Raw genomic sequence first — 16,632 nt, 5'->3', positions numbered from 1 at the left:
CCAACAAAGTTCCCAAGTTGCCTTGCCACTTCCTCAGAGTAAAACCTTGGCAGGAGATCATGCACTTGTACCCAAAATTCAACAAACACCAAAGGTACAAAATTCGGATCTTCTTCTTTCCTGAATCGATGTAACACAAAAAGATAATTATTAAAAGTCAACGGTGAACCCCATAAAACACGATCCATATCAACTTCATGGAAGAACTAGAACAAATAGCGTTTGTTGCTTAATTTTGAAATTTGAATTTCCAACGGGTGCCACAAGTTAGACATAGTATTCCTCATGGCCGAAAAGTGTACCATGCTTGCTGTAAGACAGCACCCTACCAAACATATATCATACTCTGATATCTTTAGAATAGACTTCACCCCAAATTATAAGGCTTTTCTTCTTCTTTTTCATCGAGGCTTAAATCTGCCAACTTTTTTTCCATTGTAAAACCCCGTTTTTTGTCTAGATTTTCCTTCAATCCCTGCCTTCAATTTGAAAAAAAAATAGACAACTACACCGACTTTTCAAAATCAATAAAAAAAAAAAACTTCAGAATTCTCTTTAGAAAGATGAAAAATTCTTGTCGGTGCTTAACCAAACCCTTACCACAAACTTTTTTTTTTCGTGCTATAGGAGCAGAAAAACAAACTTTAACCAATTTAAATTTTATACTAATATAATATAATAAATATTGCTTTAATTATATTTTTTATAAAAATTAATAGATGTCGTTATATCTAAATTATATATGAGTCAATTACCTAGGCATTTAAGGAATATGTGTCCCCTTGGAACTTAAAAAAAAAAACATTATTAAAGGATTATGTGAGCTTTTGTTGAGAATTTAATTAAATTCAGAGTTAGAACACATATATTTGAAAATATTTATATATTAAAAATTTTAATATTATATATAAAATTAATATGCAATTTCGTATTTGAATTATACATATTTTTAAATTTGATATTTAAATTCTTTTTCTCATTTTAATACCTGTGGAACTATTCCATCAATTAATTTATCCCAAGCTATTATGAAAAATAATGTGACAATAGTAGATTAATTTACGAAAACCATGTGTCAACATTTGAAAATAAATAAATAAATAAAATCCATATCATTTTTACAATTGCATATATAATATTCCATTTAAAAGTAACGTTAAATAGCTAGTAAGATTTAACTACGAAAAAAATGAAAACTTTCTCTTCAACATTATCAAACTTTCTTGGGAGCCAAACATCCTTGCTTCGTTTTGTTTTTACCCAATCTTCATATTTTCGTGAAATTTTCATAAAATCTGAAAGTCAAAAGGGCAAAACCCACATATGTATTCATTCATTCAATTGTCTACTTCAAAAAAAAAACATAAAATGTAAATAATAATTAACTAAGAAAAAAATTTTAAACCATTCTATTCAAAATTACCAAACTTTATTGGAAGCCGGACACCCTTTCTTCATCATTTTGTCTAGTCTTCATCCTATTTATCAACTTAGCCTCCATTCTTCATGCATTCAAGCTCATAGTTTTCAGCCTTCCTTCCCCTTTCTTTTTCTTTTTCCTTCCAACCCCCACATCGCTTTCTATATTTTATTTTTCCTTTTTAGGTGTGAATTTAGCAATTACTCCTACCATTACCAAAACCTATTCTGAGATTTGTTTGATTTAATAAAATTGTATGTATATAAGATGCAATAAAGACGAGACAAAAGTACAAATACAAGATGGAAAATTTATGCATATAAAAGGAGAGGGATGAACAATAAGTGTTTCCCAAAAACATGATTGAATAAACCAGAGAACAAAGCAAACATGAAAAAAATGAGAAGAAAAATAATGTACCCACGTGTAAATAAAAAAATGAAAAATAGTTGTTTTTTAAACATTACTGTTCCACGTGTCCGTAGCTGCCACTAACAGCTTAAGTAAATTATGGACGAGAATCTTCCATAAATACTACATTCTGATATAGTCATATATATTAATTTTAATAAATTGTTGAAAAATTTAGTATTTACTTAAAAGGTTTTTAAATTTTGTAATTTTTTCAAAATTTTGGAAAGTTTTATCAGTTTTTAAATAATATTTTGAATTTTAAGGAATATAAATTTTATTACTTTATTTTTAAAAAGTTAAAAATGATTGAACTTTTATAGTTTAAAATTTTTAGAATTCTTTATTTTTTTTAAATATTATATAGTTTTTACGATTGTATTTGATAAGTGACCAATATATTTATTTTTTAAATTAAGAGGACTCAATGTATAGTTTAGAAAAAGAAAAAAAGAAGAAAAGAAACCATACCTCTAAACCTCAAAACTAGATTGCTTTTTGAAAATTTCATTCGATTCCAACTATAATAATTCGATTTCATCAACTCCAAATTTTATTTATTTACTTTTTAATCGAGATTTCTAAGGTTTGGCAGTGCAATAGTGATGTCATCCATGTCTGAATTTTGTTATTATACACACAGTAAAGTAGCATAAAGATATATATATATTGTGTTTGCTGGTATAAAAACTTTGATATTCCATTCCATGTATTCCAAGCGCAAAGTTACATCTACCCTTCATGTTTTCTGTATTTTTATTTCTTTAGCAAACTCCTTCAACTGAAAAACCAAAATTCATTTCAAATTAAAGAATATTATTATACGAATGCTCCTATCTTTTAATATTGAAATTATATCGATTCTATCACTTAACCATGTACCATAATATAAAATGAAAATTTTAAAGAAAAATAAAATGAAAGTGAACAATGAAGCTTCAAAGCTTTTGCAGAACCTTCAAATTCAAGACCATCCTTACATGGAAATTGTATGTTGAGAGCTTCAAATAATAACAAAGCTTAGTCGATTGATGAAGTTTGCTTTAAGAACAAAAAAAAAAAAAGGAGCACGTTTATTTTATATATGAATCATGATTCTCACAATTTCATGCTGATGGATGAAATGATGATGTTAATAAATTGTGACCTCATTTGGACTCTATTCAATGATTCTCAAACTATCATACCGAATATCAGAGATTTTAAGCAGATTCAGACCTCATATAATGTATCATTGCTTTTGAATGGCCTCTTGATCCAGTCATCAGCAGGATCAACTTGCAAAGATTACTTGCTCCTTCCAAGCCCCAACTTCATATATACTTAAATGACTCATAGCCATGCTTTCTTTTCATATCTTACAAGACTTTTATAAACTTATTTCTGTTTGTTATATATAGATATGGAATGAATGGTGAAGCATTGGAAGATAATTCAGTCAGTCAAAGAGAATTGAATAATTCATCCGGAATCTAAAAGATAGATACACACACATCTTGGTATTAAAAGCAAGATATACGAGAAACACTACACGAGGATACTACAAACATTATGGAAACAACAAATAGCATGAAATACAAAAACAACTATATAAGATTTCAGGAGCACCATTAAGGAATCTTGCAAATTCAGAATGTGTTTTGGCACGTGCAGTGCCGTATATTTATCCTAATCGCCTCTAGATTCACAACGCAATCTATATACACAAGTGTTCAAATTTATCAATCTTATAATGTATACTTTTTAAGCAATTAATAGAATTTGTTTGTAAATTTAAATATATAAACTGTATTTTAAATATTGAAATCACTTACACACTCAAAATGTATGATATATAATTGATAAAAATTTCATAAATAATTGTATATCTAATATAAGTATTACAAAAAATATATATTTACTGTTTGTAGTTTAAGGTGAATTGTACACCCTGTATTCCCAATAAAAGTGAGGGTATCAAAACTAGTTACCCAAAAGCCAAAAGCACTTCATCTAGCTTTTTGGTTTACCCAAAAGCCAAAAGCACTTCATCTAACTTTTTGGTTTGGTTTGATCTGAAATGTCAGTTTAAAGGCAAAAGTTGATTGTTTAGCATTGTTGTCAAAAAGTAATTTCGGACAGCCAAGAAAAACAATGCTAAACGGGCCATGCTAGAACTTGCCATGAATGTACCATTGCTCATCAGAAATTGTGAAAGTCAAAATTTATCTTAATCAGCATCACCCTAGCTTCTAAAAAATTACTAAGTTGGCAGCATAGACTTTCAGTAGATTACTTGAATATCATTCTAGATCTCAATCCAATCCAAGCAAAAAAGGAGAAGAAATATACTTTAGAAATGAACATGATGAACTTTCTTTCCTTTTGTGATGTAGTGCAACAGCCAAATGAAAGAAATGCATTCACCATGTCGTAAATTCCTATCAGCAGCAGAGATATACAAGCATAAATTCAAAAGCAACTTGCCATAGGATGGAACAGACAACAATGAGTGACTAATGTAAACATACTAAGCAGTATTTCTTCGCATATTTTGCACAATTGTAGAATCAGAATGGCTTTTCATACCCCTGGGATGGTGGTTGCTCCCATGCTGGCAAAAAGCCTGCAACAGATTATCAAAGGCTTCTCAGGGTAGAAAAATAAATAAGTTGAAAAGTATGAAAAAGAATTCACAGCATAGCCATATTTACTTAGAAGCTCGTATGCATAATATAACTTATTTTGACCAAGAATAAGTATGAAACCAGCAGCAAGAGTTTTACATTAAAATGCAATATGGAATAAAAAAAGGGGAAAAAAGTCCAAAGGCCCAGAAATCAAGGAAAAGGTTTTTGGCCTGATGGAAAACCCGTGAGACCATAAAACTTATTCATAAAAGTTTACAGCTATCCCAGGATGTTCTTACTCTTAGAAAGCCTCCTATGGGAGGTAACTTTCCCCACCACACATCTTAGCACCTGATTTACATGAAATAGAAAAGAAAATCCAAAATTAGTATAACCCTTGGGTCATTGCAAAAGCCCGGTTCTTGAGAATTCATTTTTGCTCGGGTTATGGAGAGGAAGAAAGTCACCAAAGGAGATACAATAAAGGGTTAGCTATTTATTTCTTTTCCAAATCAAACCTAAGAGGAAATAGGTTCACAATTACTGAGTTAGTCGCTATATGGTCGATTTATCACTTGAACAAAATTTCCGCTATTTATTTCTTTTCCAAATCAAACCTAGGAGGAAATAGGTTCAGAATTACTGAGTTAGCCGCTATATGGTCGATTTATCACTTGAACAAAATTTCCACATTTCTCTTAACCTTCTCCTCATAAGCCAAACACGAGATTCTAGCTTTTTCTCTTTTTGCATCCGTCCTACTTTTTCTTTATCAAGTTATTCTTTCGAATCTGTTCCATCCAGAACTGACAAGTAAACTATCTAGCATCTAGGCAACTTGCTTGCACAGACAAGAAGTTTCATAATCCTTAGTGGGATAATAGTTCTTTCAAATCATAAATTGCAAATAGTTTTGTTACTTAATGCTTCCTTTAGCACATACCAGCCAGTTCTACAGGCACGCTCTTGGTAATTCCAGATGCTGAGCATATACATTCGTTTTCTGTTAGCAAACACCATTTGGTTTCTTTCAAAAGGAGTTCTCCAGGATCAACAAACTTGGGCTAATTTGGTGACATATACTAATCTAATCCCTTTTAGCAAAAGCAGTATACGAAATGGTGAAAATTAAAGAAGAAATGAAAAATAAATTCTCAGAAGTCCTCTAAAAAGAGCCTAAAAGAGAAAGTGGTTTCCTTGTATTTTCTTTCTTTCCTTTAGCTGCTTTTAAACATTTATCATGTTTCCGCGATATTCAATTGATGCATGAATGTACTGACAGATCACATGGGTCAACTGCAGACTAGAGCCATAAGAAAACAAACCAGAAAATTAAATAGGAGGCATACTTAATGGTATTTCCCCCAGGGACATATATATCGAGTCGTCGTCGGCAAGAGTTCCCTGAAAAAAAATGCAACATATTACTCATCAAGCAAATGCTTAACTTATTCAACTGAAATGCTTTAGTATAGCTATTCTTATAAAAACTACTAATAATCACCATTGCAATATCAATCTTTAAAGAAACTTAACTTATAGGAAAACTCAAATTTTTCATTAATATTAAGGTCAGTTAGTATCAAGATGCCAGGTGTAAATAACATAAGGATTTGTACACAGAATGAACATCCTACCACAGCAATTAGTGTTGTACCTCTCCATTATGTAGGCCCATCTCATTCTGCAGAGGATTGATGTCCTCAGTCTGCAGACTGTTAATGCTTTCATTTTGTAGAGGGTGAGCATTTATATCATCAGGGGGGCAATTGGAAAAATTTTGGAGGAACTCTGTGATCATAAGCCCATCATATTGATCTGGTACATCAGTCATATCACCATTCATGCTCACAAACATTGGTTCACTCCTACACAATAAACAAGTCAAATTCAAGATGAAGATGGGGGACTAGAGGAATTAGTTGCTGCATGAGGCAATTTGCACTTAGTATGAAGGGGACAAATAACAGAAAACCAAGTTGTGAAGATCATTTCATCAATACTTGTATGCCTGAGGGGCACATCTGAGCAGAATTATGAATAAAGCGTACTGGTAAAAACTTACTTCCTCTCCAAAGTATCAACAGCCTTGTCTTCTTGGGTGCAATCATTCTCTAGATCAATTACTTCAATCTCCTTGCAGTTACTTGTATGCCTATTACCACCACCAGAGTTGGAGTTACTCATTGACAAATCAATATCAATTGTTGCTGCTTCACTTTTGGTTTCTGAAGTGGAGGAGTACATAATAATTGGATCATTATGATGACTTTCATTTATATCAGACGCTTCCATCAGATTAAGGTCACATATCTTGAATGCATTTGGAAAAAGCTGCTTTTCTTGTACATAACTGACACTTGATTCACCATCTCCATCAGGAAAACTTGAAGTAGTAACCAAGCTGTCTTGGATCCCTCGTTCTACAATCACACCAACTTTCTCAGAAGGCGAAGCTGTGCCTTCTACTGAGCCTACTTTCTTATCATCAAAATCAGAAAAGGGCAGGAACTCAGCCTTTGTAGTCACAGGCTGAAGCCATTCTCTTGGCTTTTTGGCTCCCTCTCTCAAATCACTCTGCTCCAAACCTCGTTTTTCACCTCTCTCTTCAATTACAACCATAGAGCAGGATCTTTGGAGTCCAGGCATCTCCTGAGCCAATTCCTCCTCAGTGTCATGCAATAGGACTCTATCTGGGAAAGACTGAGACCTTGTACACTTACCCTGATCAACACCATACATGTGATCCAAGCCAAAAGAATGAACTGACAAGTCTTTCGAAAGTTCAGAATCAGGTTTCGAATCCTGAGTTTTATTTAATAGCAGATCACCAGAGGAACCTCCCAGAGAGTTGTCTTCAAGCAATGCTTGAGGAACATTTGGAGATTCAAAATCAGAAACACCTTCCTGCCCAATGGTTGAAACTGAGTCCGGTTTTAAGTTCTTCAATGTCAAGGAAGAACGTGTTTTAGTAGGCACCTTAGCAAATTTGCAGAGGGCCAGTAAATCTGCACCAGTCTTCCCCGAGACATCATCCTCTGTAGAAGAATGCTTGAAAGATGAATCATTCAAGATACCCTCCTCTTCAGTTTCAACATTATCATTGCCGCCATCCTTCAGTTCTACAGCCTCAGCTCTAAAATCCATTGATTCATCCGATCTCTTCTGGAGTTCTCCATCAGTTTCAGACTTTAGATCTTTCTCGGCACCAGAAGAACTTGCCATTAAGCTCAATTCATCCTCTAGATTGTACTTAACATCAAAGTTATCTAATTCTTCACCTTTAGGAGCAAACTCGTTCGAAACAGACTTCTGCAATCCATTACCAACATCTTTACCAGCCTGTGGCTCTTCATGATGTCCAGAAACATTATCATCATCAATCTCCAAGTCAGGAGAACCCCGAATCCGATCAGACCATGACCCACTTCCCCCATATTCTCGACCCCGGTAAGATCCCTCTTTCCTCCTTCCTTTAGAAAGATTTTTAGACCATGTGGAGTTATTATCATCAAGGTACTTCCTCCTGCCTGGACCCAAATCAGAATTAGCATTTCTAAGACGAGCAAGTGCCGATGTTCGGCCATCATAGGGAACGTGCAAGTTATCACCCTCTTGTGACCTATAGTCTTGATAATCCCCCATTTGCTTCTTCAACCTACCGTTCTGCCATTTAGCAGGTAGCACAGTTGGGGGCAATAACCCCTGAGAGACCAAATATTCCGCCGCAAGACGGCCAGCTTCCATAAATATGTCAGTGCCTTCGCGTGCTGGGAGCGGATGCGGTTGAAACGATTTCGGGTGGCTTTGACCACGCCCAAAACCACGCTTGAAGTTGCGGTACTCTAAATTGTAAAACCCATGGCCTCTACCCGATGTTTCAGGGGATATCCGGGAGGCGGAAACCCCCATCGCCATAGAATTAGATCTATAGTCATTCCCAGCGGTTCTATGTCTAGCATGCATGTTTGAAGCAGACCAAGTATCTGCACAACGCAGTATCGAAAATGAAGGAAAACCCAAGAAATAAACAAGAGATAATATCTGTGTATTTACTCTATCACTTCCAATTTAGAGCTGAAGATGTAAAACAAAACAGAGACATATCGGGAGGTGAAATTAAGGGTAGAAGTAGCAATAAGTTGGGGAATCCACGAAATGAAATATATGATTGATAGTGAAAAATCAAAATCAAACCTTCTTTTGTTTGTTTGTTTGGTTTTTTTTTTTTATTGAATTTGGATGATGCGTGCTTGGATGAAGAAGAATATCATCTGCTTTAATTTTTAGGGTTCCAGATCCAACAAGGAAAAATGAAAATCCCTAATTAATTTCATTTAATTTAACTACTATTTCTTTCATTTATTTATTAATAAAAAGAAGAAAGCAGGATATTTTAGTTTTTGATCATTTTTGCTTTTACCTTTGTTTGTTTTGTAAATTTTCTAGGTTAAATTGTGCTATTAGTCCTTGTACTTTGTTAAAATTGTGGATTTTTTCTTTATACTTTAATTTAATTATTTTTAGCCCCTATATTTTTCAAACTTCAAATTTTCAGTCCTTACCAAATAAATAAGTATTAAATTTATTAAGTTCTATTATTTTTAAAATCTAATGCGCCAAACATGTTATAATATATATAATGACATGTTAGTATATTACTTCCACATATCACTCACTAAAATTTCAATTAATAAATCAAAGACTATCATTTATGTCAAGACTAAAATATCAAATTTTGAAAAATATAGGGATTTAAAATAATTCAATTAGAGTATATGAACTAAATTTACAACTGTATTCATAATCTATAACTAGTAATTGAATTTAACCAAGCGAATTTAAAGCTACTATTTTGATCAGGACTAAAATTTAAATTTTAAAAAAGTTACATGAATTAAAATTGACCAATTCAAAAATATAGAGATTAAAATTGATCAAATTAGAGTATAAAGACTAATTACATAACTTTCATAAAGTATAGGGGCTAATAACAAAGTTAAACTTTTTTTTAAATAAAATCATGCTTTGGGTTTTGGTTTTGGTTTCAGATTCGGTGTGTGCATGTCTTGTATTGTTGGTAGGGAATCACACGTCAGTGCTTGTGTATGGTTAGCACGCGCCTGGACCACAAAGAACTTACCAGTGAAGCCATGTAAAGTGATCGGTTTTGATCGGACAATGATTCTCACGATATGTTTTGTTTTGTTTTCTTAAAACCGCATTTTCTTCGAAATATTTTAGAAAAAGACTTTCTTCTTTATCTTTATCTAATATTTCCTTTTCCTTTGTAAAACCTTAAAAATTTTAATTTTGAATTTATTTTGAGTGCCATCAAATTAAATTTTATTTTATTTTTTAATTCAAATAAATAGTAAATAATTATAATTTATTTCAATACAGTCGTACATTAATTTTGAGATAAATATATGATTTTATTTTTACTTAAAATAAATAAGTTAATAAAATAAAGTAATTTATGTGCTTGTTAATCTAATAAATATCATTAAAAATTAAAATTGAAAAAGAAATTGTATTTTAATTTCATCAGAGTATTTTATTTTAATAACTCAATCTGACAATATAATTTTTTTAATAATTTTATTTAATATTTTTTATGTATATAACAAAGATTGTAATTTTATTTCCTAGATCGTAGGGAAGGTAAGAAAGCCGCCATAGGAAAGTGATATTCTAAATATCGATATACATATATCTATACTATTATTTAAATTTCTAAAATTTCTAATTAAATTGGTATCATAAGTTAATTGGGTATCATTTATTTTTTTATTAAATTATTATATTATTTTTATCTTTTATATAATTTTTAAATAAAAGAATTAAATTTAACATATTTAATTCCTCAAAAAAATTAGCATATCCTATGATCAAATATCTATTCAATAGATTTATAAATAAGTTCTTTATCACTATACTAATAATAATTATTGGGTAATTTTTTTTAAATTATTTACATAAAATGTTTTCACTCACTCACATTTTCTATTTGTACTATTATTTAAACTCCTATTGAGTTAATATCACGGGTTATCTGGGTACCAACTACTAATTTACCCTTTTTTATTAAACGAGTACTATTATTATTTTGTCTATATTAGTATTTAAACCTTGATTGAGTTGGTATCACGAGATAATCAAATACCAACTCAATTGAGAAAATACTAATTTACATCTTCTATTAAATGATCACCATTATTATTTTGATAATATTTTTGTCTTTTCATACTTTTATACGATTTTTAAATAAATAAAAAAACTAAAATTAACATATTTAATAATCAAACACGTGTTCATAATCAAGTTATTTACCACTGCACAAGAATAACTAGGGTAAACTACACAATTAGTCACTAAACTATGGGTAAGTTTTTATTTTGGTCACTTAATTAAAAGAAGTTACAATTTGGTCATTAAACTATTCAAAAATTTTCATTTAACTAATCGGGTTGTTAAAATCGATGAGATATGGCTTTCTCTATTTGCACTGCTTGTACTAATTGAAAGCTTCTTTTTTTTTTCTCTTCTCATTTACAATTTAGTTTCTTTTCATGAAAAAGCTTTAAACGTCACGAATCTATGAACCAAAATTCAAACTTTTTTCTATGATCTCCAACACTAACCATCAGGCTGACTTGGATCTAAGGTATATTCTTCTACTCATTGATGGGTAATGATCCATCATACTGATCATCAAACCGTTGCTTGGAGCTCACTAGTGGAACTTCAAAAAAAAACTCAACAACTAATGACTTTAATAAAAAAAATTTTGAATAGTTCAGCGATTTAAATGAAAACTTTTGAATAGTTCCGTGACCGAATTGTAACTTTTTTTAGTTAAGTGGCTAAAACAAAAACCTACCCATATTTAGTGACTAATGGTGTAGTTTACCCTAAGGGCACGTTTGGTTCGCTGTATTGGATTAGAGGTGTATTGGATTAGAGGTGTAATGGATTAGAGGTGTATTGGAATAGAGGTGTAATAGCAAATCAACTGTTTGGTTGAATGTAATGGAATAGAGGCGTAATAGTAATCTTGTGTTTGATTGAATGGAATAGAGGTGTAATAGCATAATGAAAAAAACTAAAATGACTAGAATACCCTTAGCATAAATTTGTTTTGGTAAATGATTATTGTTATTGTTATTTAAATTTTAATAAGATTATTAATATTAATAATAAATAATTTAATCATATTTAAACATAATTATTATTAAATATATTATAATTAAAATATATAATTTAATAAAATTCTTAATAATCAATATTCTTATATGAATTTACTCAAATCATAATATATGATACTATAAAAGATAATGTAACATAATTATTATTAAATATATTATAATTAAAATATATAATTTAATAAAATTCTTAATAATTAATATTCTTATATGAATTTATTAAAATCATAATATATGATACTATAAAATGTAATTTGAAATAATTAATATTAAATAATTAATGTTGACAAATGTTTGTTCTCATCTTGGTTACCATCAACATGCCCTTCATCTTCTAACTAATTGCTAGAATACCACTATAAACAATAATTGCAGTCCTTCAATTCAGAAATGAAAATTTCTCCAGCCAAAGTGTCCAAATTGATGATAACAGGAATTCTTTACTAGTTGCAATAAAACAAAAACATGAATCCGATATCCAAGGAAAGCTAAATCCTGTAAAAATTTTACATGGCTCTCTCAATTCTCAAGATCCTTCTCCTTTTATATGTATAAATACAGTGGTTGTATAAGATAAATGATTTCCTCCCATGTATACTTTCTTTCGTTTTTTTGTTATCTGCAAAATTCATGGTGGGTAGACTCTATACATTATTTTTTCTGGGTTTCTGAACATGGCTTTTCCAACTATAGCACTCGAATTTTGCATCTTCATCATCTTCCATGCTCTCACACGCTATAGTGGAGGTCCCTCCGGTGTTTGTGGCTAACTGGAGAGGACCTTGAGGGGAACCCGACTGCGAACTGCTCCCTTTCGAGGATTCTCCAAACTGATCTTCACACATCCATGCATGACCACCACCCAAAACAAGGCCTGATTGATTTGCAGGGGTTGTTGTTGTTGTGGTAGTTGGAAGTCTTCGTGCGTGTAACCGGTATTTCTGGAAATCAGGGAAGTTCTTACATCAATACTCGATATCAAAACTTGAAAAGAAAACCATTAATAACAAGAAATAACCCTCACCTGCAAATGACTCTTAACTTCATCATTGGTTAAGCTATCTACTTGCATAAGTTCCCTAATCTGCTTTGGAGTAGCCACTGCAAAAAAATTTCAAAGATTTTTGACTCAGAAACTTTAAACTAAAAGGATCAATGAATGAATTGTCACAGAACAATACAATCCTATGATCTCAATTCCCAACAGATCTATGGAATCCCAGTTTCAACTATATTATCATCTATGGTCTCAAACAAAACTAATTATACATGTATAATTCAAACACATATTGAAAAACATTTGTTGGACTCTAATCTATATTTTCCATCAGATCAAGTGCAAATCCAATCTTCCCATTTACCAAACTTCTTAATTCTAATCTAGCAGGATAATAGGCAATCCAAGAACAGCAAAATCAAATTCGAAACCAGCTAAGTATATGTCTAACTCTCATTTTGGAAATCATGATGTGTGATTACATTACAATAACTAAGGAACAGAACACAAGGCCATGCGTTCAAAATGGACTCTAGGTGAAGTATATAGTAAGCATGAAAAATAATTTTTGATGATTGAACTGGATGATGCTTGTCTTTCAGTCAAGCTCTATGAGTAACCATCAAATGCTTAAGAGTAAACTATTTTTAACTTTTATCCATATTGTCCTCCAAAGATATATCAGTATCCTTAGAAGCAAGTTAGAAATAGCTCGGTTTAAACCAATCAACCCATTCACATCCTATTACAGTATATTTTCTAGATAATCATGATTTCCCTTTTGCTAAACCAAAGTTGAAATGATGGCTTTTGGCAAGTAGCAAAGGACACAAACAAGAGAAGTGGGCAACTTACCTTCCTTAGGACCTTCTTATGGTATCGATAGCCCTAATCACACAAGAAAGAAATTTGTTACCAAATTAAACTATCAGCTGATAGCACTAAATCAAAGAGAAAAAAAAAAGTAACCATGCATTGCTTGATTACCTTGCCAGTGCCATAGATATAATCACAATAAGGCCAGCCATGAATACTTCAGGAAAAGAAATAAAAGTTGCAAGTCTAGACGCTGAAAAAAATATCACATAGCTAAACAATAACATAATGTAATTTTGCTAACCTCAGAACCAAGCATTTTAGTGACTGTCAACAAAAGAATCTAAAGCTGCTGCCATCTTCTAAATTCACAAACTTGAAGAGATGCAGACAATTTGAAACTTCAAACAAAAGAAATGAGAACTTTGCATAACAAAGTAAAGAAACATAAACATCTAAAGCAACAATTTTGCACCAGTTAACACTCTGCCATGAATTGATACCGAAAAACGAGTGTTGAATTACAGATATAAAACTACAAATCCTGTTAGGATTAAAAGTTTATTCTTATTCCAGTTTTCATCTGATATTCTCACTCAACAGCAATTATCACCATTTTCTTCTCTACCTTATTGAAGCAAAAACACAGAACCAAACTTCCTCTTTCTTACACTCCCACAAGAGGGACCCTAAATACTCCCTACAATCTTCAGCACTGTCGATAAAATCACAGAAATTTACTTAAGAGCATGAGTCAAAACACTCTTGAAACTGCTTGTGCTCCATGCAATAAACTATAGCTCAACAAACAACCCAATTTACCTTGTATTATTATCGAAGAAACTGACAGTGATACTCTGATTAGCAACTGCCAATTTGTGTTCAGCAGAAGCTCTGACTTGTTCTTCAACAGTTTGAACCTTATCAAAGAAAATATAATCAAACACAATTCAAGGTAAAACAAAATGGTACGCAACAGAAAACACTACTTAATGATTAGGAACATACTGTTTCAAAACGTAAAACAAGTACATCCTTCTTCTGGCCTAGCCTATGAGCTCTTGCTTGTGCTTCAAATCGAGACAGAAAATAATCGTCGTTTCGCATCCATTCTGAGTTATCAATGCATATCATGGTAGCCTAATTGACCGATTTGAAAATTGAAAACCAAAAAAGAAAAATCAACAAAACCCTTTTGAGTAACGAAAAAAGAAGAAAAAAAATACTAAAATAATTGATAATTTAGAAGAAGGAGATCAAAAGAGGAATCTAAAATTGAATAGCTTACCTCGAGAACCATGGCTAAAAAACCGACAAAAAACACAGAATAGAAATGTTAAAAAGAATGGAAAAATCAAAGAAAAAACGCTTCACTCTTTCTTCAATGGATTAAGCTAGAATTTCCAATTTTGTGAATATATTGAAGAGAAAAAGAGAGGGTTTTGGTGTGCGGAGCAGATAGTGTTTGGGGGGAAATGGGGAAGGGAAATTTGATGCCGAGACGAGAAGAAACGATGACGACAGATTAATCAACGGAATCAGTGGGAAATGGGAGGAGAAAATGATTAGCACGGAAGAGGAGAGGGTCGGGTAGGGAGGGAGGGTAAAACAGAGAGATGGGGAGGGAGACCGGGCGTAATGGCTAATACAACGATTTGGGAACGGATTGTAAAACACAGGAATTTGGGGATTAGGGGCGTAATGTAATACGCGCGTAATGGCTAATACAGCGAACCAAACGCCGGATTAGGGGCGTAATGTAATACGCGCGTAATCGGGGCGTAATGGATTGGGTAATACGGCGAACCAAACACGCCCTAATTATTATTGAGTAAATCTAAAAAAAAATTGTTTGCATAAAATGTTTTCTCCCACCTACATGGTGTATATAGATAATGTAATTGATTGAGTTGGGAGAAGGGATTGTATGACACTGTGATTCCACATCATCCCTATCTCTTTCCAATAGGAGAATGACAAATAAGAATTTTCCTCTTGATTTTCAGCTTTTTCCTCTTGAAAAAATTTAAATCCAACTAAAAATGCTAAAAATCAGAAGGAAAAATCTGATTTGTCATTCTCCTATTAGAAAGGGATAAGAATGATGTGAAATCGCAGTTTCATACCATCATTTCTCTTGAGTTGGTGTCACAAGTCAGCTCAATATTTATCTTTTTTATAATTAGATTTTAAAATATTAAATTTTCCTTTCACCAACGTGTAAACTTTTTGATGTGCTATAGAAAAATGGCAACACCATGATAACAATTGGAGTGCATTTATTATTCTTAATATAATGTATTTATCTATTTACTTTCTTTTTACTCACAATCTAAACTAATTTTTCCATTTTAATTTCACACATAATTGCATGTTATTAATGGTTTTTTTTATACAATATTAGAGGTAGGGGATGGGGTAACACAGTTTAAACCCGTGTTAATCGAGTGTCTGACAAAAGTTTTAACCATTGCTCCATTCAAGTCAAGATGAGTTATTAATAGTTTCTAATCTTATGTTTTATTATTTGTTGTATGTTAATTTTAAGCACATACTTATATCCTAAATGTGTGGTTTCTACATGCATATGCATGTAATAGAATTTTTAGTACTTATATTTAAGCATTTTTATTAAATTGATGTCACTCTCAACTAGATCACCAACTTAATTATAAAATTACAAAAACTCTCTTTATTTTAAATTATAATTAATATTATTGTTACGGCACTTTTGTCTTTCCACACTTTTATATTATCTTTAAATAAAATAATTAAAAAGCAAAAATTCAATTGTTGAATATGCGTTCAATAATATTAAAATAGGAGTTCATTACCACTCTACCTATTATTAGATATTTTTAAAAAATATATTTTTAATATAAAATATTTTCTCTCACTGTCGTAGGTGTGACAAAAAATAATATATATACATATTTAAATTTTAAAAGCATAAATAAAATATAGTACATAATCGAAAGAATTATAACCATAATTAAATATTTATAGCTTTTTTAATTTATACATGTAAATGTGATTTTAAATTTTAATAAATTTGCATTTACTTATGCATTGATTAAAATAAATTAAAATCATCTAAACACATCAAAATTTTGTACAAAACAAAACACAAATTATATAATTTTCTTTCAAATATTTTTAGAGCAATTTTTGAAG

The 16,632-nt window shown here is 31.4% G+C and overlaps 1 protein-coding gene across 4 annotated transcripts; it reads right to left on the bottom strand.

Moving 5' to 3' along the window:
- Positions 1-4,078: 4,078 nt before the first annotated feature.
- Positions 4,079-8,787, bottom strand: LOC107951363 (uncharacterized protein At4g26450). 4 transcript variants are annotated; one of them, XM_041085204.1, is made up of 6 exons: positions 8,638-8,779; positions 6,506-8,426; positions 6,098-6,308; positions 5,790-5,844; positions 4,740-4,791; positions 4,160-4,436 (listed from the first exon to the last, which is right to left on the bottom strand). In XM_041085204.1, exons 2-5 carry the CDS (start codon positions 8,404-8,406, stop codon positions 4,754-4,756), a joined length of 2,205 nt encoding a protein of 734 aa, XP_040941138.1. In that variant the 5' UTR covers positions 8,407-8,426; positions 8,638-8,779; the 3' UTR covers positions 4,160-4,436; positions 4,740-4,753. The 4 variants fall into 4 exon arrangements, 3 of the variants coding, with proteins under 3 accessions (XP_016741871.1, XP_040941138.1, XP_016741874.1); XM_016886382.2 differs by lacking the exon at positions 4,740-4,791 and having other exon boundaries at positions 4,079-4,436; positions 8,638-8,787; XR_005907689.1 differs by having other exon boundaries at positions 4,280-4,436; positions 6,078-6,308; positions 6,506-8,774.
- Positions 8,788-16,632: the final 7,845 nt, after the last annotated feature.

Source organism: Gossypium hirsutum, chromosome A13 (assembly GCF_007990345.1).
Source record: "Gossypium hirsutum isolate 1008001.06 chromosome A13, Gossypium_hirsutum_v2.1, whole genome shotgun sequence".
Taxonomy (NCBI): Eukaryota; Viridiplantae; Streptophyta; class Magnoliopsida; order Malvales; family Malvaceae; genus Gossypium; species Gossypium hirsutum.
Note: the sequence above shows the minus strand (reverse complement) of the source record. Positions and strands in the feature narration are given on the sequence as shown.